Here is a 24,991-nt window from a genome sequence, read left to right on the forward strand (position 1 = left end):
AGTCTTACAAATAGAAAATAAGACATTAATAGAACTTGCAGCGGGATTCGAAAGCGCTTTCAAGTCAGACGTAAGCTCGTACTTACCGTAAAAATGAACTGAACGCAACACAAGAGCCTATTCTACATGAACCCCAAATCAATGATGAACTGTCAACTTGTTATGTAGTCATTCACGTGCAGATTGGTTTGAATAACAGAAATGTCCCGTGTTTTAAAGATCAAATAATAAAATTGCGCGTAGCCACTTTGTTTATCTAAAAGGGGCTCCGGCGCACTTTAAGGAATTATTTTTGACCCAATATTAACCATCGCCAATTTTTTTAAATCATGGGATAAAGTCAATCAACAAACAATACGGGTCTACTTTATTACAAAAACATTGGTGAAATTATCATTTTGTCTAAAATCATAACACTAATCAACAAACAATACTATTGTTCTTTATTACAAAAACATCGGTGAACTAATCTCTGTCGTGATGGCGAGCCAAGCTAGTTGATTATTAGGTAAATAAAACAATATAAACAAGCAATGAGTAAAACTGATTTATTCCAATCAATTTATATATGAGTCAAGTATTACCTTAACCGTGTACGAGTTTGCTTCTGAACAGGTTGACTGACACCCGTTCAACTTGTAAATTGCAAATACAAACTGCTTACCGTATTCATGCCATAGACACTAATATCCTTATTAAAAAAAACGTTTCGTTTACAATAATTATGACAGACACAAATATTAATTTTGATTGTTTTATCCATCAGCACACAGAGTAAACACATCTAACAACCAGATCTTAGGAATTCGGGCCTCTTCAATAGTTATAAAGCACATCAAAGAATGTAGTATAAATTGCCTAACAGAAAATTCATGCTTTATAAGTTGTTAAAGGGGCGTGGGGCTATTTAAGGAATGACGTTTGTGTGGATTGGATAGCGGTTATAATTAAATAATATTCTCTTACATCCGAGACTTGTGTTGCGTTCAGTTCATTTTTACGGTAAGTACAAGCTTACATCTGACTTGAAAGTACTTTCGAATCCCGTTGAAAGTTCTATTTATGTCTTATTTCTATTTGTAAGACCAATAACCGAAATACCTTTATAGTTTGCAATTTAAAAGTCAATCTTTGCCGTAATTCAAGAGTAATTATTAACTATACACTCTTAATACAGTAAATATGCAAAACAATTTGAACACAGCATAATTATCTAAACTGTGTAATACATGTATAGTCCTATGCATACGTGTCCTTTAAAATGTTCTAGACATGCAGCTTTACATGACTGGTTGGAAATATAACCGCATATATATCGTGCAGAATATGTGAACACGCGTGTTCTCACTATACAACGTGGACTAACGCGTCCATATTATTAGTGAAAATATTCAACATTCATAACATCGTGGCAGTAAATTGTTTTGACATCGATTGTTTATGATAAAAAAAATACCGTTAATTTTGCATGTAAAATTACACCGAGGCCTGTTATGCGTTACATATAAGCATGAAATGTATTTAGTAGGTTTTATTTGATCTTCAGCGAAAAAGGGTTGTCGTTCTTTAATAATAAAAAGAAATAAAGAGTTTGAATTATTAGTTTATTTTCACGTTTTGTCTTACACAATAGAAATATTGTTAGCTTCTGACACATGTGTATTAATTCTACAAGCCTTCTGTGTTTATTGCCAGAGATAATCGCACTACCCTTCAACCCAAAATGCTTTCTATAGATGCCATATTATGTAATCAATGATTGGTGCAATACCCATGCTGTTAGTCTTAATTGCGAAGACATTTAAACAAAAGGATTTAATCAGGGTAGGGAGTCGACGTGTACACACGTAAATCAGATGCGTGAGATTTATCATTCGTGGATGTGTTGTCAGTGTGGGAAATACTGTTTTAAATGGATATATGGAGATGAATTTATATAAGCTATGGCTTGTTTTCAGATCCACAATATGAGTATTGTAAATAATCATGAAATAATAGAAATAAAATATTGTTTAAACCAAATGGATATATAAATACACGTTTTATGATTGTGCATCTCAAGAAAGCTTTGCTTCGGAACCGTCCCGTCGCCATTAAAAATCCAACATCTGTTTCACCGTAGTGATCTTGAAAAATAATCCCCGGATAATGACAGGCATTACAGATACCTGCCGTCGTATGAATCCTGAAAAATAATATATCACCGTATCGCAACAGGTCAGTACTAAAACTAACACTTATTAGAGTATTTCAACATTGTGCTGCAAAACCGAACGATGACCAACAACTAAACACATCGTAATATCTGAACATCGCACGTGAAATTAGATGTTTGACAACAAAATTTAACACCTTGCGTAATTGGACACCTTGACTGATTTTAATCACGGCTCGGGAAATTGAACGGTCCAACTAATTATTGAACAGTCGTGCTAATTTGACGGGACGCTTATAATTCAACACGTGTCAAGAAACTAAACACTAGTTAATTAGACGCTTGGTAATCAAAATTAAACAGTGAGATTGAAATTCGAAATTCGATAGGAAGAACAAATTGAGCACTATTCGCCGAAATTCAACAATATTTATGAATAATTGGACACACAGTAGAAATTAACGCTATTTACACTAGATTAAACGGTACCAATGTTGCAATGTGACAACATGTGAATATGTAACACCATGGGCCTTTCTGTCTGACGTGGAGAGCGGACACATACTAAAACCGGTCGCCACATCCTACGTACGACCCATGCATCTTTTCTTACTACATATTTCTGTAGCCTTGGGATCGTCTACAATATTTGTCTTTAGCTGTCTTTACTTCTGCTTCATGTTGTGTATTTACTTCTTACAGTTTTCTTAAGACGTTTGTCTTACCAGGAATAACAATGCAACAGTTCGCTTCTACATTTTATATATATAGCCGAATACATGTATACAAGCATACACTATACGACTGGTACCGTAGAATCTCGGGTAAATAGCGTTATTATCTAATCTATGTAGAATTATTCATAAATATCATTGAATTTGGCCTAATAGCATTCAATTTGTCCTTGTATACAACTTAAATCTCAACGTGCAATTTTGATTACCAAGCGTTAATTAACTAGTGTTTAGTTTGTCGACACGTGTGTAATTGTAAGCGTCCCGCTTAATTTTCACGACTGTTCAATAATTAGTTGGACCGTTCAATTTCCCGAGTTGTGATTAAAATTAGTCAAGGTGTCCAATTACGCCAGGTATTCAATTCTGTTGCCGAACATCCAATTTCACATGCGTTGTTCAGATTTTAACGAAATGTTTATATTGAAGGAGTTGTAATATAGTAATGCTGCCGTGAAAACGTGTACATGTATAATGTACAGGCTGGTTTGAATAACAACAAAATGAGTTCGGTAATCTCGGGAAAACATTTACCGGCATTCTGTATCGGTTAGGATTTTTTTCTAATGCACTGTACATGCATATAACGTCAACCAAAATGTATGCAACAATGAACAACTTACAATTTTTTTACAACGTATCATTACATCTTTGTCTATAACTTAGATGTAATCCATCAATTATTGGCTGCTATAAAATCCAACTTTAAATTATATACGTCATACGATGAGCTTGCAGCTTCAGTTAATCTAAATCAATCATTCATAGAGCACTCCATCCACTCCACGGGGCGCTTAATGGTAAGTCAAGTGGTCCAACTAATTATTGAACAGTCGTGAAAATTAAGCGAGACGCTTATAATTACACACGTGTCGACAAACTAAACACTAGTTAAATAACGCTTGGTAATCAAAATTGCATGTTAAGATTTAAGTTGTATACAAGGACATTTTGAATGCTATTAGACCAAATTCAATGATATTTATGAATAATTCTACATAGATTAGATAATAACGCTATTTACCCGAGATTCCACGGTACCAGTCGTATAGTGATAATAGATAACAATACTAGCTAAAACCATTTCTCCACCCTAGCCAGCCTCGCGGCTGTCTAGGAACTCAGATGGAACCTCTCTGGAACTAATGGAAGTCTGACTATGATTTCTTTTATAAGACTTATGGATATCATGCACAATCAAGTGTGATCATGGCTCTGAACCTGTGAAATTAACGATATGATTGGTTACATTAAGCCAAATGATGCTATGGTAAATTGCCATGCATGTGATATCTCGTGGTATTTTATAGACACATGTTTTGGCTAAATAACTCTTGTTATGTGTCAACTGTCAATTACAGACTAAGTTGATTTAAGTACAATTCTACATATATGTGAATCTACCAACTTGCCAAAGATATTAAAGATACATTATGGGAGATTTGTATAAGGAGTTAGGCATTCTTGCTATAACAGTTCAAAAATAGATGATGAAAGAAGAATATATTGAACATTTCTGTCAAATTACTTTATTCTGAACATAGTTAGCACCAGTGTAATTTTTGACTAGAAATGGGATTGAATTCCATCTTCACCGATTCTTAGTATGGCCGATCTTTTGAATGACAGGCGTTAACTCCACCAACATAATCTCTGCTGTCTTTTGTCTGCTGTCATAATATCCGAATTTGTGTTTTACCTTTTTGGATTTTTATAACCATTGGACAAAATGAGTGAGAGGGTAAATTTTCATTCTTACTTGTATTTTGGGCATGCATTAAATCAATTGAATATAGGACATAATATTATAATACAATTATGATAAATCTATAGGTATACACCAGTGGCATCGTGCCTATTGGGGAAATAAAAGTATTTTTATTGATATTATTAAGACAGAAGACCTGGTTTCCAGGAATTGTATAATTTGTCATTATCTGTGTTTAGTTTATTGCACTTTAAATAGTTTAGATGTCATTTGTTACGGCATCGCTCAACAGCGGCCTCGCTTCGTACACTCTATCATTTAGCCTTGATCCGGGAGTATGACGTCAACGCAACGGTTAATCTTAGCTCACGACGCCATTTAAAATTAAATCAGTCAACGAAATCCCGTTTAAATCCAAGCTGAATCCGTGCCATCCGTGGGTCTACAGAGTTGATTTTGTGCTTGTTGTGTAAATAAAGATCTAATTTATAATTTCTATGACATCTGAAGCCTAAATAAAGACTTACAAAAATCAGATTTAGCTCTTGCATAATGTATGTTTAATTAATGAAATGTAATATAATCTTATTCCTCCATTCCTTACCTATAAATTGAAAACAATGTCGCAACGACAATATTGCTACATTTCTTCCCCCTTTAAGAATGTATATATAAAATATAGTTATTCTAGCTAATTATTCACGCATTAGGCAAATATAAATGATTACTATACTATAAAACTAAGCTGTGAAAGAAAAACACAAATAATCAAAAATCAAAAGTCAAAAGTCGCATGCAAAAGCTCTCTAAGAAGTTCATCACTGTAAAATCCTATGACAATTCACTAAGCCTAAATCTAAACACAGAAAACACCAATTGTCTTTTTTAAATCTTCAAGTGTCTTAATTTCAAAACACTATAACACATCACGTAATATTTTATAAAGTTCAGTTTCACTTAAAATTCGGTCTCAGGATATCTCGATTTGGTAAACTTGTAAACCATTCCTTCTTCTCGGATTTCTATTGGTCTGTTTCAGCTACCATAGTATCAAGTTGAAACTTTCCTTTTATTTCTTCTAAGTATTATTGGTTTGTACAATTTTATCCGTCAATTAAACATGTCATTGCCATCAGACCAAGAACTAACTATTCCTAATTATTTTTTTTTTTAAATACTTTATTTTGATATTAGTCTAACATTTTTATTAGTAACTCTTACTTTTAATTAAAATTAAACTTTATTTAATCATTAATAAACTTTGATGTGTCCCTTTAATTATAACGCTTCAATCTAACTTTGACCTCTTGACCTGACCTGAGTTATGGACAATTTGTCATCGCCCCTGTCCGTCAGTCCGTCTGTCTGGACATCCGTCCACAATTGTTTGTGAACAGTCTACAGGTCACAATTTTTATCTGATTTCAACGAAACTTGAAATATAGGTTTATCACCCTAAGATCTCGGTTCCTTTCGATATTGGCATGTATCGGACCGTAACTTCATGGATTATGGCCCCTGATTGTACGAAAAATCACGTTTTTAGCTTGTGAACACTGTAGAGGTCAAAATTTTTATCCGATTTGGTTTAAACTTGAAATGTATGCTTATAACCCAAAGATCTCAGTTCCTTTTGAGATTCGTGCATATCGGAATGTAACTTCATGAATTATGGCCCCAGATTGTACGAAAAATCGCGTTTTTAGCTTGTGGACCCTATAATTTTTATCCGATTTAAAAAACCGTATTATTATATCACTGTTACACCCCAAGGACGACTGAGTTCGAATTTCGTGAAAATCGGACCAAAACTGACAGACAAAATGGCCGCCCTTCGTTCTCAAATAGCGTAAAAATATGGTATATCAAGGTTGTGGACCCTATAGAGGTCACAATTTTTATCCGATTTTGGTTAAACTTGAAATGTAAGTTTATAACACAAAGATCTCGGTTCTTTTCGATAATCGCGTATATCGGACCGTAACTTCCTGAATTATGGCCCCTGATTGTACGAAAAATCACGTTTTAAGCTTGTGGACCCTATAGGGGTCATAATGTTTATTCGATTTTAAAAAACGTATGATTATATCACCGTTACACCCTAAGGACAGCTGAGTTCGTATTTCGTGAAAATCGGCCCAAAACTGACAGACAAAATGGCCGCCCTTCGTTCTCAAATAGTGTAAAAATATGGTATATCAAGGTTGTGGATCCTATAGAGGTCACAATTTTTATCCGATTTTGTTGAAACTTGAAATGTAAGTTTATAACCAAAGATCTCGGTTTCTGTCGATATTTGCGCATATCGAATTGTAATTTCCTGAATTATGGCCCTTGATTGTAGGAAAAATCACTTTCTTTTTAGCTTGTTCTCTATCCATTTGGGCGTATCCTGCCTGGCAGCCGCTGGTAGAATTACGTTTCTGTTTTATAATTCCTATATTGTTATTTTATATTTCACCGTCAGTAATGTGACCTTTTTGACCTAATCATTTAGAATTTAGTATTTCGTTTTTTATAAACACTAACCACTATTACATAAACATTTCCTATCAGACTGACAGGGCTATACTATATACCGAAAAACACCTAAAAACACTGGAAAACAACCGGAAATCACCGGGAAACTACCAGAAAACACCACTTTATACTGAATACCGGAACACACCGGAAAAACACTAAATACTGGAAAACACACTAAATACCGGAAACCACCCTAAAAAGGGAACCCGGAGAAGAGGATGAATGGTCAAAACTCTTTATATCAACCTGAATCTGAGTGGCCTGTAGAGACACGCACTAACCAGTCTGATACAGAATTAGAATTCAAAAATACCAAAACTTTATGTCAAGTGTCCAAGTCAGATAGTTTTATTGACATAGTGAGATATTCCAGATGGCCAAAATTAGTTGAGTTACTGTCTATTGTTTACGTTTTGTTGATAAACTACATAAGAGATCATATACAACTGAACGAGTTCTACAGCCAGAGGAAATCCAAAAGGCAGGAAATCTACTAATTCTCCATGCTCAGGGTTCACTTACCGTGACTTAAGTGATATCAGAAGAAAATTCTGGATTGTTCGTGGCAGATGTATTGTTAAAGGTGTAATTAGAAACTGCGCCACATGCAGAAAACTTTGTCAACCTGTCCATTCTACCCTTATGGCTGATTTGCCTGCAGACAGACTCAAACCCTTTTCCCCTCCCTTTTCTGTAACAGGAGTGGATTTATTTGGCCCATTTAATTTAAAGATCTCAAGGAACAAATGTACTAAAGCCTGGGGTGTTATTTACACTTGTGGTACTGTTTGAGCTATACATTTGGAAATAGTGGAAATTTTATCTACCCAGGCCTTCCTACACACCGTAAGGAGATTTGCTGCACAACATGGATGGCCAAGTGTTTTTATTTCGGACAATGGATCCAACTTTGTTGGGGCACAAAGGGAATTAATGCAGTTAGTCCAGGAAGGTAAAAAACAAATTGAAGACTTAGCTATGCTTCACAAGGTTTGCTGGAAATTTAATACCCCTTTAAGCCCACACCAAGGCGGTATGTTTGAAAGTTTAATAAAACAAGTAAAAAATGCTCTGAAAATTTCAGTTGGAGAGCAGACATTAACATGGAATGAAATGTCAAATGTGTTTGCAGAAGTGAAATGTTTGGTCAACAGCAGACCAATTACTTATTCTTCGAGTGATCCGAATGACTTTAAACCTATTACACCAAACCACTTCATTCTTGGGAGAGCAACTACAGAAATTCCGCAAGGTTCATTTCAAGAAACCAAGAATTTACATTAAAGCTTTGAATTTGTTCAGTCGATTGTGTCGCGAACCTTTACTAGATTAGAAAAAGAGTATATTCCAACTTTAATGAGAAGATCTAAGTGGCAGAGAAAACAGCGTCAATTACAGATCAATGATATTGTGCTACTAGTAGATCCAAATGTGTCTCGTGGAAAGTGGCAACTTGCACGTATTATTGAGGTGTATCTGGGATCTGATGGTGTAGTGCGTAATGTGAAAGTGCATACAAACTCTGGAGATTATAAACGATCAATTCAAAAATGTTGCCCAATTTTAGAAGCAATGTGATGTTTGTAGTATTGCATTTAGCTTTAAGTTACTTTTATTGTTACTAAGTACACTCCAGGTTTTCTCTGGGAGGATTGTTATGGATATTTGATGAGTTTAATATATACTGAGCGCCATGGAAAACGCATCACTTTTTTTTCCCAAATATTTTATTACTAGGTGGTTTTGTATGTATAATATTATGCAATACTATGAACTATTGTTTCACACAATGCTCCCAATGGCCTGTGTGCAAAAAAAAAAATTACACGAGATGCACATGAAAAACCCAATATGCACGTGCAGCATTGTGTGTGAGCCCTTTAAAAGCATGTTTTCAACTTAATGTGCAGTACATAAACTGTGAAACGTCAATCTGTCGTAATTTGTTGTTGGACGTGTGAAGGAATCGAGCTAGAGATGCCGAGACTTACTGAAAATCAACGGAATGAAGCCATGGGAATGTCCAGGGCTTGCATGTCTACACGTGCTATTGCCAGACACTTCAATTGTCATCAGTCCACTAATGTAAGGTTGGTGGAACGTGTTTGTGTTACTGGATCAACACGTGACCGTCAACATCCTGGTCCACAATGCGTTACAACCCAGGCTCAAGACCGCTACATCCGGGTCACTCATCTGCATGACAGATTCCGCCCAGTGACTCCAACAGGTGCAGCAGTCATCGAAAGACAAGGACCAGTAAGTGCCAACACCGTAAGACGTCGTCGAAGAGAAGTAGGACTCTGTGCACGACGACCTTATGTTGGAGCTATCCTCAGGGATCATCACCGTCAGCGGCGTTTGATATGGGCTCAAGGACACCGGACATGGAGAGTCGCTTTCATCTTTATCACGCTGATGGCCGTCAACGTGTGTGGAGACGTCTTCGGGAACGTCTTGCAGACTGCTGCGTCTTCAAAACGAATCAATTGGGTGGGGGAAGTGTAATGGTGTGGGGAGGCTTCACATTTCATCACCGGACCACCCTACACGTTTGCAGGGGTCGCGTTAATGCTGTCTTGCATCCAATTGTTGTTCCGATGTTTCGAGCACACCCACAACTTCAGCACTTCAAACAGGATAATGCACGTCCGCATACCGCCCGTTTTAGTATGGACTACCTGGCTGCTAACAACATCAATGTCTTGGACTGGCCAGCCATGTCTCCGGACATAGCACCGATAGAACATGTCTGGGATGAGATTGGACGCCGTCTGTATTGGAGACCACAGATGCACACCATTGCTGCTTTAGAAGCTGCTCTTGTCCAAGAATGGAACAATTTGCCCCAGGCCTTCTTTCAAACATTGGTAAATTCCATGCGACGTCGCTGCACAGCGTGCGTAAGAGCCCGTGGAGGACGCACGCGCTACTGACATCTGTGTCGTACTTTTGGTTTTGACCCCTCTGACCTTGTACCGTTGATTACAGATTAAACATCCATAAGTGTACAAACGTGTTGTTATTGTTTAGTTCCCATTTGAAGCAAAATAAATAAGATATGTTTACAGGATCATTTTGTTATACAAAAAGCTAAGTGATGCGTTTTCCATGGCGCTCAGTATATAATTACATTATTATTTGTAAATTTGTACCATATAACCCGATTCCTGATAAAAAAATTAACAACATATGATTCAAACGTCAACTCGACCATTTTAGATTTTGCGTCTTAACGTTTCACGAATAGTCCGTCCAGAGCAATGAAAGAAGCAATTCTATTTATACATGTACAAGCGTGCACGAGCTTATTCGGGGTTTATATATTGGAAAACTTTTGGTGTCAAGGCGACTGGAGTTCGGTTGCTTTATTTAAAAAGATGACTGATATTAAACTGTAAAATTGACTAAGCTATATCCTTTTGGGGTCGCCAAAGTCAGAAAAGGTAGTTTTGAGAAAAAGCAAGTTAAAGATATTGTTATTTTCTAACACTAAATCACATAACAGCCACGCTATATATTTGTTAATGTTTGTTTCATATCTTAATTAATTAATCCTTAATCAATATCTTTGATGATCATTTTGTTATGTTATTACTGCTCTATGTATTAGCCCTTTGATGGATTCATATCGTAATTAATTTTAATTTTTAATCAATATCCTTGATGTTTATTTTGTAATGTTATTATTGTACTTTTTATTAGCCCTTTGATGGTTTCATATGAGTTATTGTTTTTGTTACCTTGTTGTATATAATTTGAATTCTTGCTATTATACTGTCATTACTTACTTGAGAACGACAAGAGGAACTTGTTGAAACGTAGTGTGAAATAAACCCAGTGATTGTTTTCCATATAAATTTGTGTTTTATATTAAATCTCTAATATGTGAGAAGGATGGCATACATTTGAATACTTCTGGTATGTCCAAATATGCTAAAAGTGTACATTCAGCTATTGCTATAACACATAAGAGAGGTTTTTATTAGCATTTTTATCTAAATTGGGGAAGCACTGGCCTAGTTCAGTTGGAATTATTACACTGATATATTTCATGTCTATACCGATATAGTTTTATTTTTCTGCTTTGTGCAGTATATGAATGTTCCTTGATTTTTCGTCACCGTCTATATGGTGCTTTATTTTTATTTTCTGCTTTTAGTGCAGTGTATGGATGTCTTTGTCACCATTTTATATGGTGATTTATTTTTATCTTTTGCTTTTAAGTGCAGTGTATGGATGTTTTTTAATTTTTCATCAAATTTTCCAAGATCTAATAATGTTGCCTAGGCCGGTGCTTCAATCCCATTTCTCTAATGACATTAGATTATATTTTGTAATAATTGTGTGTCCAATACTGTCTTGATGCTGGGCGTTAGCATTGCCTGCTCTGGTACATGTCAATTGCTGAGTAACTTATCAGTTACTGTTTGTTTATACAGGTCACCGATCACTATGCCAAAAACGGGCTCCAGACATCGTAGTTCACGCTCCACCACAGCCCCTTCTCATTTGTCCAATGACTATATCATACCTGTCCGAGCTTCACGATCCAACACAACAATCAGGCTCGTGCAGTATCATCAACAGACGAGGGACAGTCGTACTCACCTGGGACAATCCCATCAACACAAATTCGGTCTAGTAACCCAATTTTACCATCTGCTGACCAGATAGCTTCGGCTCTTTTTTCTCAAATGCGGTCAGAAGGCCTATTATTGTCAGGCCACCAGTTGGTCCCCCTGGCCATGGAATCCAGAACAACCACTTCAACATCAGTGCCACAGATCATTGCAGAAGACAATTCACATGTCATTCACGATCAAGGTACTGGCATTGATCTTAATTCTTTACCTACAACAATCAAGCATTCGTTACCACTGGATTTCGATATTCCAGACCGTGTGAAGGGACAAATTTGGTCAGACCAGTTTGTTGATTTTAGCTCTCTAATATATTTATTTAATTCTCAAAAAGATAATGATTCGGTGGTCCTGCATACAATAGGATCCAATGTTCGAATTAGCTCAGGTACAAAACGCAAGGAGATTTGGACCTTACCACAATGGTGTATTGCATTCAACATTTTCATTACAATTTATTACCAAAAATTTCCTCAACACATCATGTCTTAATTAAATATGGCAATAATATAAGGAACATGGCGTCAGAGTTCGGATTCCAATCTGCAAAATCTTATGATGAAGCTTTCCGTAAAGTAAGATTTATTTAATTCTCAAAAAGATAATGATTCGGTGGTCCTGCATACAATAGGATCCAATGTTCGAATTAGCTCAGGTACAAAACGCAAGGAGATTTGGACCTTACCACAATGGTGTATTGCATTCAACATTTTCATTACAATTTATTACCAAAAATTTCCTCAACACATCATGTCTTAATTAAATATGGCAATAATATAAGGAACATGGCGTCAGAGTTCGGATTCCAATCTGCAAAATCTTATGATGAAGCTTTCCGTAAAGTAAGATCTCTTATAAAGTCTGACTGGGCAACTATCCATGATGAATTGTGGCAGAAGGCTGTTTTCTCTACATTTAAACTCAATGTCACTGAAGGGGGCTCCATACAAAAATCTTCCTTTCGTCCCCAAAACAGTGAAGTCTCCAACACAGGGTTCTCCAAATCCCACATTCAAACCGAATCATTCCCGGAAGGGTATTGCTGGTCCCTTTATTACAAGGGAACATGTTTGCAAACAATCTGCAAATATAACCATGAATGCCCCATCGGTGGTCAGCAACCCACCGCAATGTCCTGCAAATGCAGAAGCATCAAACCTACCAACAACAGTTAAAGTTGGTGTCAGCAACACACCACAACGTCCTGCAAATCCAGAAGCATCAAACCTGCCAACAACAGTTAAAGTTGGAGAATTATTCAAATTACTGTCTGGTTATAATTCCGAAGCCAAGGAGATCTTAGTTAATGGATTTACAGTGGGGTTTAGGCTTGGGGTTCCAAATCACTTACCCTTAACAGGTCATTGTCGACTATAGTCACCACAACGTTATACAGCTAAGTGGTCACGGTTGACTACAGCAAGAACCTTTTTTATAAGCCGCATTTGAGTATTTAGTTTCATATTTAATTGATATGGCCACGTATGCGTGTCAGACAGGAACTTGTCTTGTCAAGGGCATTGAGAAAAACATGTCTTTGTTCAACATTTTTTTACGAAAAACGTCATTTAACAGTGTCGGGAACTTTAAAGACGCTCGAAGTGGTTGAAATACTTATGAATTATTCTGAATTGGATTATATCGATGACACTGATTCTGAAGACGATATTTCTGATGAAAAGGATTTAGAATGATTTGCAAATTATAGATCAACTTATCCCCATCAACTTTTTTATTGGTGTCAAGAGTCTATCACTTATAATTATTCGACAGTAGTCGATTGAAATAGGCATACAAAATATTTCACGTCAGCCTGTATTGCGTCCAGGAAGTTTTCTCCGTGCTTCTAGCTGTCATGTCGCCATTGTTGTCAACAATCTTTTCAGTCCGTCTTTAATTGACTAGCTTTAGTCATTGCAAGGGCGAGATAGATCCACTCTCCAGGTACTATTCTAGATCATTTTTATTGCGTGTTATTCAGTGTTCTTATAATTATTTGTCAGTTTCAACGAGTGACCATACAACGTGTTCGTCCCACATGCTTTCAGTCTGCCAGGACATTATTGGAAATGGTTATTTACATTTCGATGTTATTTCAGACTATTGCAAAATACAGAAATGACTTCTAGGGATTAATATTCAATGCCTCTGAAATAATGACTTTTCTGTGTATTTACCAAAGTTCATTGCCATTGTTTTTTGTTTGGATTTCTCATGAATTATAAGGTCCATGCTTTTGTTAGATGTCATGCAGCCACTTGTCAGTGGATTGGCGTTCTAGTCTAGGCCTTTAAAGGAACATTAATTGTCATATTTTGTCATAGTCTAATTCTTTAAAGAGACATTGCATACAACTGTCATATTTTGTCATAGTCTAATCCTTTAAAGGGACATTGCATGTAACTGTCTTTTCGTCATAGTCTAATCCTTCAAAGGGACATTTATGTCATAACTTGTCACAGTCAGTTCTAGCCCTTATTGTCGTTAACTTTTGTCTTTTCAGAATGAATGACATATATAGATGAATGGCATAATTATGAACGACGAATGATATATGATATATCGTCGCTGCGCTTCCAAAATGCTGTATCTCGATTTTATCAATTTTTCAGGAGATACAAAAAACTAAATAAAATTGTACTAAATGGATGAATCGAGTTGTTGTTTTGATATGTTATATTACATGGGGTGTTGCTGATATCTGTGTATTTTAAAAATATGGGTTTATTCCCATAACGTTGCAATACGACTTATGATATTTTGATGACAATGTCTAACAAAGTTCCTCAAGATATGATGGATCGCACTGAACTAAAAATAAGACACAAAATGAATGTTAACGAAATAAGATTTCCAATCTATTCATAACACCCATGTCTGCGCAACTTTAATCGGATTGATTAATTAATGACATATTAACGAAACTACACTTGCCATATTATTATCAATACACAAAGATAGTTAGATGACCCTTCTCAATCTGTTATTCCATTTAGATGGTTACCAACAAAATTTCCAATCTATTCATAACACCCATGTCTGCACAACTTTAATCGGATTGATTAATTAATGACATATTAACGAAACTACACTTGCCATATTATTATCAATACACAAAGATAGTTAGATGACCCTTCTCAATCTGTTATTCCATTTAGATGGTTTGTACTGTTAATTCTAAAGTATATAGAGATATTTTTTCGTATTTCATTTTCACAGTCTATTTCAGAGTAATTAAGTCAAATCCGCATGCAGAAAGAAAGGCGCCGTACGATGACTACAGGAAAACGAGATACAGTTGGCTACTCTGATAATGGATTGTACTCTTTTACACGGGAAATTACAACCACAGTACTCTTCTGACGAAAATGTATCTCGAATCGTTAGGACTGCACATGATGGTAGAGGGACTCTTATCAAAAAGTCACAGTATTAAAATCGCTGTCGTGAGAAGAAAGGGGGGTCATTATAAAACAATCTAAATTACAAAACAAATTATTCTGTAGTCAATTGTTTTATTTAATTAGGGGATTTAGGAATCAGTCAGGCGTTAATGAATACGCACGCCGGCTGTATATAGGTAAATAATTAATAAACATTCCGAATATGCATTTGGTCACTGTGACGTCACTGGCGTCTGAGGGGATTAAGATTGTTTTCGATAATTGGCAAAATTATTTTTACTGGAGGTCTATTTTTTGCGACTTTGAGTGAAGATAGCTGAATTAATTTCAATCATATTGGTGTGAACTTGCCATAAAGTGGATATAGTAACCATTGGCTACATGTACCCGAAATTTTCTTTGTCCATCTTATGTGCACTTTAACAACTTTCATAAACTTTCACACTAATGCATACGAAGACGATCTAAATAAAAATGTATTAACCATTTTTAAATTTCTTTTCATATATCATGAAGTATTTTAGATTAATGTAATTTCTGTTGTTTTTTTTTTCATTTCAACAGGTTTTAGTTTAGTTCAGTCCTTGTCACATTCTAAATCCAATGTATTACCAAGGGTCCACAGAAACCCTTCATCATGGGTAGAAGAACAGAATCAACATTTGTAAGTACATACCTGTCTGCTCAAGTTTTCCTGTCAACACTCCAACCAATACAGCTTTTGTTGGAATTTTCCTATATTGAAGTGGATATTCATAAGATTTAACGTCTTACTTCCCTGCAGACATGTCAACTAGCGTGTTTTTTCCGTGAGATTCACGGATTCACAACCTTTCTCATGAAAATAAACATATGCCAAATGCTATTTTTACTTACAAAGGGAGGTAACTCCCTTACTTCCGGGGGGTGGGGGAGTGGATGGCCAAATAATTACCACGTGCGTGCTGTCATTGAGTCAACTGGCAGGGTTTCTATTCCCTGGTTGTACGTGACAAAGAGTAGGGTTGCCTGTCCAACCTTGTGGGTTTTCTCCGGGTCCTCCGTAGTTTGTGTCGAGTGGACGTTAAACCCCATTCCTCTCTCTCTCTCTTTTTCTCTTCCCACTGCTAAAGACCCCTACGTGCAAGTGAATTATTGAAATAAAATTGAACCATGTGTTAGTCCCGAAATGACCTAGTTTGTGTCGATTGGACGTTAAACCCCATTTCTCTCTCTCTTTCCCTTACTTCTGTTTCATAAATCAACCTCATGATTGGCTGAAGTTGACCGGAAAGTTCTAATTCCGGTAATACGCTTGACAGCCCAACGTGTGTTTGTGATTAGTATTGTTTGGAGTAAATAAAGTATATTGTAATGGTATCAGAGTACATAAGCGTACCAAATAAAATAGAGACCTATACAAGGTTCTTTTCATAACTATCGTTTTACCCCATGGCTAGTAAAGGTCTATCTATGCGATTTTGACAAATTCTCCGGCGAAAAGTAAACATTTCACACCACACATGACTTTAGTGTCAAATCGTAAGCCATTGACTGAAATTTAGCCGAATTTCAATCTGCGATTTTGGATTACTTTTTCAGTTAAATATATTACTAGCAATTGTATTATAATACTTTGATATCGATCTCAATATATGCAAATAATCTGACTCAAAAATTATCGAAATATAAGTGCAATTACCGTTTATGTACGGGAGACACTTGTGGGAAAATACCGCTTTGACGTCACGTTTCCGGGGATTTCCATTCACACGATTATAGCCATAGAAGACAGGATTTATCGGTTTTGCAGATTGAAATTTGCTACTTTAGACTAATATATGTAGCCTGCTTTTTATTGATATTATTCAAATTATTACGATTTTTATAAGTTTTAACTGGCTAATATTCGCGGATTTGAGTTGTAAAATTTGTACGACAGATTCTTATTTATTATGATGTCACTCAGATGTGACTGAAAACACTTTTTGGAGAACCGTATTAAAGTCTTTTGGGTAGCATTTTATGTATATTTTCACAAAATATTTCAGAATAATTTTTTCTGTCATTTAAATTATTGACCCGAAACCCAAAGGGAATTTTCATTTGTTTTTTGTTGTATGCAGCATAAACGAGTGCACAGTGTAAAAAGTGCTAAAGACATTTAGTATTAGCCTATGATCAAATTTGATGAAAAAAAAAAATCTCCTGGATTCTCATGTTTTTTCATTGCTGGTCTCCTGTTTTTTCATACCAGGGGGTTGACACTACGTCTGCTTCCCTGCACCATCCGGGAAAATACAGGAAAAGGTTCTTGATGAAATTAGATTGTTCAAAAGGCTGGAAGAAAACTTTTGAATTTCCAAATTTACTGATAATAAATTTCTATTATATATTGGGTCATATTTTGACCAACGAAGCTTGTGAATCCGGCACAGAACAAGATAAACAATGTGGTGCCTCTAGAGGTTACAATTTTTATCCAATTTTTATACGGCCACATTTAAATGTGGTCGTATATTGTCGCCCCCGTCCGTCGGTCCGTCGTCCACAATTGCTTGTGGACGCTCTAGAGGCTAAAGTTAATATCCGATTGGCTTTAAATTCATTCACAGTGTTTAAGGTCAAATGACGATGAAGCCTATCGATGTTCAGCGATTTCCGATAATTACTGACAGAGTTATGGCCCTTGATCACTTCAAAAAATCTTGTAGACGCTCTAGAGGCCAAAGTTAATATCCGATTGACTTTAAATTCATACACAGTGTTTAAGGGCATGCGACGAAGAAGCCTATTGATTTTTAGCAATTTCCGATAATTACTGCCAGAGTTATGACCCTTGATCACTTTGAAAAATCTTGTGGACGCTCTGGAGGCCAAAGTTAATATCTGATTGACTTTAAATTTATACACAGTGTTTAAGGTCATGAGACGAAGAAGCCTATTGATTTTCAGTGATTTCCGATAATTACTGCCAGAGTTATGGCCCTTGATCACTTCAAAAAATCTTGTGGACGCTCTACAGGCCAAAATTAATATCCGATTGGCTTTAATTTCATACACAGTGTTTAAGGTCATGAGATGAAGAAGCCTATTGATTTTTAGTAATTTCCGATAATTACTGCCAGAGTTTTGGCCCTTGACCACTTCAAAAAATCTTGTGGACGCTCTAAAGGCCAAAGTTAATATCCGATTGACTTTAAATTTATACACAGTGTTTAAGGTCATGAGACAAAGAAGCCTATTGATTTTCAGCGATTTCCGATAATTACTGCCAGAGTTATGGCCCTTAGTCACTTTGAAAAATCTTGTGGACGCTCTAGAGGTCAAAGTTAATATCCGATTGACTTTATATTTATAATCAGATTTTAGTGTATTATAAATGTTTCATTACCGAAAATTAAAAATATGCGACAACTCTTGTTGACTGCCTGGACGATTTAGCTGCTGTGGGCGTATGTTTCGTTGCCTGGCAACCTATCTTAAAAAACCTTCAAGTATATCACCATTATATTCTAAAGATGGTTGAGTTGGAATTTCATGAAATTTTTGTCAGATTTAAAAAAAACCATTTGTATATATCATCGTTACAACATAAAGATGGTTGAGTACAAATTTCGTGAAAATTAGACTGAAACTAACGGACAAAATGGCCGCTCCAGGTATGCAAATAGTATAAGAGTATGTAGGCTTATACCAAGGTTGTGGATCCTCTAGAGGTCACAATTTTTAAATGATTTTGATGAAAATTTTTAAAAAAATGTTTATATCCCAAAGATCTCGGCTCCTCTCGATATTTGCGCATTTTGGACCGTAACTTCCTGGATTATGGGCCCTGATTGTCACCGTTACTACACCATAATGACGTTTGAGTTTGAATGTTGTGAAAATGAGACTGAAACTGCCCAACAAAACGGCCACTTAACATATGCAAATATAGTGCACTCTGTCACATCCGACCTCTGATCACTCCGGCACTCTGTTACATCCGACACCATTTTCATGGTCCCGATTTATTTCCTTATTACTTCAGCCAAAAAATCTCTGGGTAATACGACCTCTGTACGTTCCGGAGTACGACATCAATCAGCCGTCCCGTCATACGTTTTCCATTGAATCGACACCGTATAATCCGGCCTTCAATCGGTGGGTGTGAAGCAAACACTTACCGATCAATTATCCGTGAGATTAAAACTGGATGGGTGTGAAGCCACAAAAGATTAACAAGCAATCACCAATCAATTATCTGTGAGATTAAAACTCGCTACCGTGGGTCTTTGTTGATTACACTAGATAATTTTAATCTCTTGTACGACAGTTGTGACAAATACTCAAGAATATCCACGAATTTTCCCCAAAATTCAGTTGTAAAAATATTCCTAGCACCTGTTGGAAACATTCGTTGCGCATGCCGATTGAACCTGAATAACCTATAAGTTTGGTCACCCAACGGATCTCTTCGAACCGTGTGACGACTGGGACAAACAGTAACTGTGTGAATGTACCTTTAATCTGATAGCCGTACGAATGTATGATGTAATCTTAGTGTATGTCCATATAAGGCATTGAGTCGAGTGTGAAGAGAGAGATAGCCAATGAGAAGGGAGTGAGAGGGACACGAACTGGGCTGTTGTCGTTGGCGGTGAGTGAGAATGGAAGACGGAACTAGGATTAAAAGATTGTTAGTCATTAGTGTAATGTGAAAACTGTAATAAAGTTTATTCGAAGCTGAACACCTTCTTGAGTTCGAACCAACGGTACAACAAATTGGCGTCGCTGATAGTAACGAAGGTGTGTGGAATTTACTTGTGTCAACGAGAATGAAGAACCTTCATCGCCAAACGAGGTATGAAAAGTCGAAGAAAGAAGTAGACTGGTGATTCGTAATTAGCCGAACAACTCGCCGCCGATCCAGGATTCTGACTATTTTTCGATGAATAATCAGTAACTTGTGAATTAAGCCTACGCTGTGTTATATTTCAAATATTTCCATTGACATTCTTAATTGGTGATTAGAAGTAAACATTTATTGTCCGTCAACTGCCAGTAAGTACAGCGTTCTCTCGTCGATTTGAAGGTCCACCGAAGAAATGCCCGAACATTTTCCTCGTGAATCGACAGTGTAATGAACTCTAGTGTCTTATTTAACTTCAATTTCTAAAAGAATCATCTAGTTAGTCGTTTATCAGGCCACCACAGAACACTTGTGTGTTTTATGGACTTCATACCTAAATAAAATATTCAAGTATTTTATTTCAAATTTTTATAGACTTTTTTCCCAGAGTTTTATTTTGTTCGTTTGTTGATGTCATATGTAACGTAAACAATATGAATATTGTGTTTCTCATAATTGTAATGTGGTAATTTGACTAAATATGTTCATATTTTTATGTATGTTGTTAAATTGATGATTGTTTATTTACTGTATTTTGACAGACTAGTCTAGGTGTGTGTGATTTGTTTGATAGACTATAATTGACGCTTGATATCTAGGATGGTTTTCATCACTATTTAATAATATATAATTGTATGTTTTGTCAGTTAATTTTTTTTCCCCCTTTTATGTTAGTTATTTTTTCTTACTTTTTGACATTAGTGATACTTCAAACCTTTTCGGCTAGTTGTCCGACCTTCGATTTCTGTTATTCTAATAGTAATACTTTAGCTTTAATATTCAAAATGTCAACTGACGGAGAACAACTTGGGGCAAATGGTCAATTAGGACAGGAACGTACCGAGCAGTGATGGGATTTCAAAAAATTTCATGTCGGACATTTTTTCCCGAAAATAAAGGGGCATAACTCTTACCGTAATTTAAGCAGACGTTTTCAAAACACAATTAAGAATCATGTGTCAACAAAATATATTCAAATTCATATGTAAAAAAAAAATAGGTGCACCTCGTTATATTTCATGTTTAAAACCTGTACGGTATTCAAATTTATGTCAATAATATTCCTACAAAATTACATGACATCGTATGATCGTAATACTATAGAATTGGCAGCGTGCCGGCTGCTGCCGATCTGTTTCAAACTCCCCCCAAATTACCGTATTTTTCGGGTCATACGTCGGTACATTTTTCAGCAAAGTCCGACATTCGTCTGATACTCCGTTTCGATTTATATACGGAAGGTAAAAAAATGACATCCTGAAATTTATTTGGCCGTAAACTGTAGTTAACAACGCCCTAATGAGCGAGTGTAACCAACTTCTAAATAATTGCATTCGACTGTAGCACGCGCTATCGTCTAAAACAATTAACTACTTACGTCATTCCAATCGAAATATTCGTCAACATTTCTTAGCATGTTTATTTATTTATTTAAAGACATAAACCCCCTTCAAAATATGATCATAAATCCAACAATATTCTATCAAAATAGAATCTTTTCTCGAACATCAGGCGTATTGGATTCAGCACGTATACATCTCTTAATTTCACGTGTCTCGCGAGATTTGTGCTTTCATTTTAATTACTGAACTCTATAAGCGCCATGTGTGTGAAATATCTTTAATTATTTTCGGCTTCCACCGAAAATATATCACAGACAAGTTATCGGATACAATGTATGTTGATTTGAGGTGTTATATACTATCAGGATATGTGACATATATGACTAATTTCTACGTGTTATTGTCCGACACAAAGTAGATTAAAACGTGAGACAATGGTCAATGGAGAAATCACGGGTTAATCAGATTAAGTTTCTAATCACTCTTATTGGATTGATATATCGTCCGATAAAGGAGAAGCAATGACTTCTGTTCAGGATTGATTTGATGAATTGTCCGATAAAGAATTAGTTCAGCCAATCAAGGCAGAATAGTAGTTAATCAAGGTAGGTGTGTAAGACTATATAACACCATAAATAGTCGATCACTTAATTACCTAATCAATCCAGCCTATTATCAACGATAATCGGGTTGCACGGTAGTTAATACACTCAGTACACTATATTAATTTTGGAATTTGAATATTATTCACCATGTCTTGATGTCCGATTGGGCATATTCCCGGTCGGACAATTTTGGGCGTTTCGAAAAAAGATTCGGACAAGTCCGGAATATACGGGTAAAATCCCATCACTGGTACCGAGGTTGAGAAATTACAACACATAATGGAAAGCAGTTTACTACTGCACCAACAAGAACAGGACAAGTTTAGGAGAGAATCGGCAGATCTCCGTCAACGATTAGCAGCTGAACAGTGGCAACCCAACCCACCCAACCCATACACCCAACCACTACACCCAACCACAATCAAATATAAACCCGGTTAGAGATCATTTATACATTTATTCTAAAGTAAAGGAGTTTACTGGGACATTTTCAGGTGAAGAACCTGATATTGACATTTATTTAAAAGACTGGTTAAACAAAGTTCAAAGAGCCTTGAACAGTCCGCTTTATACCCCTTATGCAAGTCAAGTTTTGTCCTTATTACTGGAAAAACATGCAAAAACCAGCTGGGAAGCTATGCCTACTGATAAACAACATAACTATGAAGAAATTATTTCCATGTTGAAAGATAAGTTAGTCCTTTAGATCATCATACAACTGGAATCTTATTTAATGAAGCTAAAATGAAAGACACAGAGACATTTAAAGCTTTTGCCTCCAGGTTACAAATTTTGCCAGAGAATATTCTAATTTTGACTCTAGTGTTTTAGAAGCTATTGTTATTGATAAATTTAATTCTGCTACACCTGAATCTGTTAGAAAACATATTTTTGAGCACACTTAGCATAAACCGAAACTTCTCAAATCTTTTCCTAAAATTATCCATATTGCTAAAACTAAGACAGCATTAGAGAAGATCAACAGTCCTACTGTAGCCTCTAACCGTACATATCAAGAAGACCCCGACATGTCCCAGCGTGCACCACGATTACACTCAAGCCATAACCATAGGGATTGTCCAACTCCGCAATACTTCACCAAACGACAGCATCACCAATCAATACATCGACCTCCTTCGCCTGCAAACTATGAATCACGCTCCAGGTTAAATCACCGTCAAAGATTTCCATCCCCATATGGAACCAATTACAGCCTTATGACGACTGCTACAGCGCACCAAAATCAACAAAACATTATCCATTTCCACCAAACTCTGTTGACCATTCTCCATCCAGGAAGTTCTCGAACAGTCGAAGTTATTCAACCGCCTATGACTCAACCAGACGATTTCGGACTCCATCTCCTCAGCGATGTCAGCAACTGTATCATAGTCATTCACCATCTTATCAATATCCAGTTTATCCTGGTCATGATTCTTATCAACGCTCATTATGGCTGTGTGAAGATATTCAACCGAACTCCCAAAATTACCCATATCCCTCAGACAACAACACAAGACCTGGTCGTATTATCTGTCAGATTTGTGGCGGAATTGGGCATATATCAAGGCAGTGCCCCACCCCCAGGTCACGGACTCAACATTTTTCGTCAACATGCACCAACGATGAAGATAAGTTTGAAGATACAATCATCATGAAATCCCCTCCTCTACAAATAACTACCAAAATCATTGGACAGAATACCAAGGCCCTGCTTAATGGTGGATCAGATGTTTGTCTACTTGATACTAAGGTTTTTCTGTCCCTACCAAACTATAAAAAATGTACAGTCAGTCCATCCACAACTACTTTACGCGTTGCTAATTCATCAAAATTTACCATCTATGGTGTTATATCTCTACCGGTTTACTTCCAAGTTAGATCTCACTTCCAGACTTTTTATATTGTCAACGACCTATCAGAGAAATGTATCCTTGGTCGCAACTTTTTGAAACAGAATGACATTGTGATCTTTTCCGGAAAACGAAAAATAGTTCGTGATAATACTGTCATTCCAGTTTTAGGAGACAACCGAGCGCCTACAGTTAGCCGTGTATCTTTGATATCAGATGTATCTATAGCACCCGGTGAACAGCTTATCCTTCCTGTGGGAATGAACATTACCTCCAACATTTCTTTTGACACAATCCTTGAACCATTATGTGGACTATCAGAGAAGACTGATGTTATAGTTGGAAGAACTTTAACCAGAGTTCAGAATAAGCGGGCAATGCTTATGATGTTTAACTTTGGGGATAAACACATTAATCTTTGTAAAGGCGATAACATAGCTTGGGCTACAGTGGTTACGAATGCTTCCACAGTTTATCGGAATGTTAAACCTCTTTCTACAGAATCCAAGGAGCTTGTCCATAATCGTTATATACGTACTGATTCACCGAAACCACCAAGTCACATTACACGGATATTGGATGGCATTTCAGCCAATGAACACCTTTCTGAACAACAGAAACACCAACTATCCGCCTTAATTGCAGAATATGAAGATCTTTTTGTTAAACCTGACAGTCAACCTGGCCTTTGTGACAAAATTTAACATACCATTGACACTTTCACGGATCGACCAATCAGAGAACCCCTTCGTCGAATTCCTCATCATCTAAAGGAAGAAGTCACAAAAATGATCGATCTTATGCACAGAAATGGTGTCATAGAGGAAAGTGAAAGCCCATGGCGATTTCCCATTGTTTTGGCCAAGAAATCCGATTCCACACTTCGACTTTGCATTGATTTTCGCAAACTCAACCAAATCACTAGAAGAGAAGCTACCCTATTCCCCACGTGCATGACACCCTTGATGCACTTGCCGGAAGCTATAACTATTCAGTCATTGATTTATCTCAGGGACATTTCCAATTACCTTTAGATTTTGACAGCAAAGAGAAGTGTGCCTTTGCCTCACCAGATGGAGGATTATACCAATTCCGCAGAATGCCTTTTGGTCTGGATGATATTGTAATTTTTTCCAAAGATTTTACTCAA

At 36.4% G+C, this 24,991-nt stretch overlaps 1 protein-coding gene across 2 annotated transcripts in view; it reads left to right on the forward strand.

Annotated features, from left to right (window-relative positions):
* Positions 1 to 24,991, forward strand: part of LOC126811185 (uncharacterized) — a 245,703-nt gene that overhangs the window by 176,518 nt on the left and 44,194 nt on the right. For both annotated transcript variants that reach the window (XM_050536746.2, XM_050536747.2), the window contains one exon: positions 15,732 to 15,831. In XM_050536746.2, coding sequence (XP_050392703.1) covers positions 15,732 to 15,831 — 100 coding nt within the window. The remainder of the gene's footprint in view (positions 1 to 15,731; positions 15,832 to 24,991) is intronic.

This window comes from Patella vulgata, chromosome 2, assembly GCF_932274485.2.
Source record: "Patella vulgata chromosome 2, xgPatVulg1.2, whole genome shotgun sequence".
In the NCBI taxonomy this organism is placed as follows: domain Eukaryota; kingdom Metazoa; phylum Mollusca; class Gastropoda; family Patellidae; genus Patella; species Patella vulgata.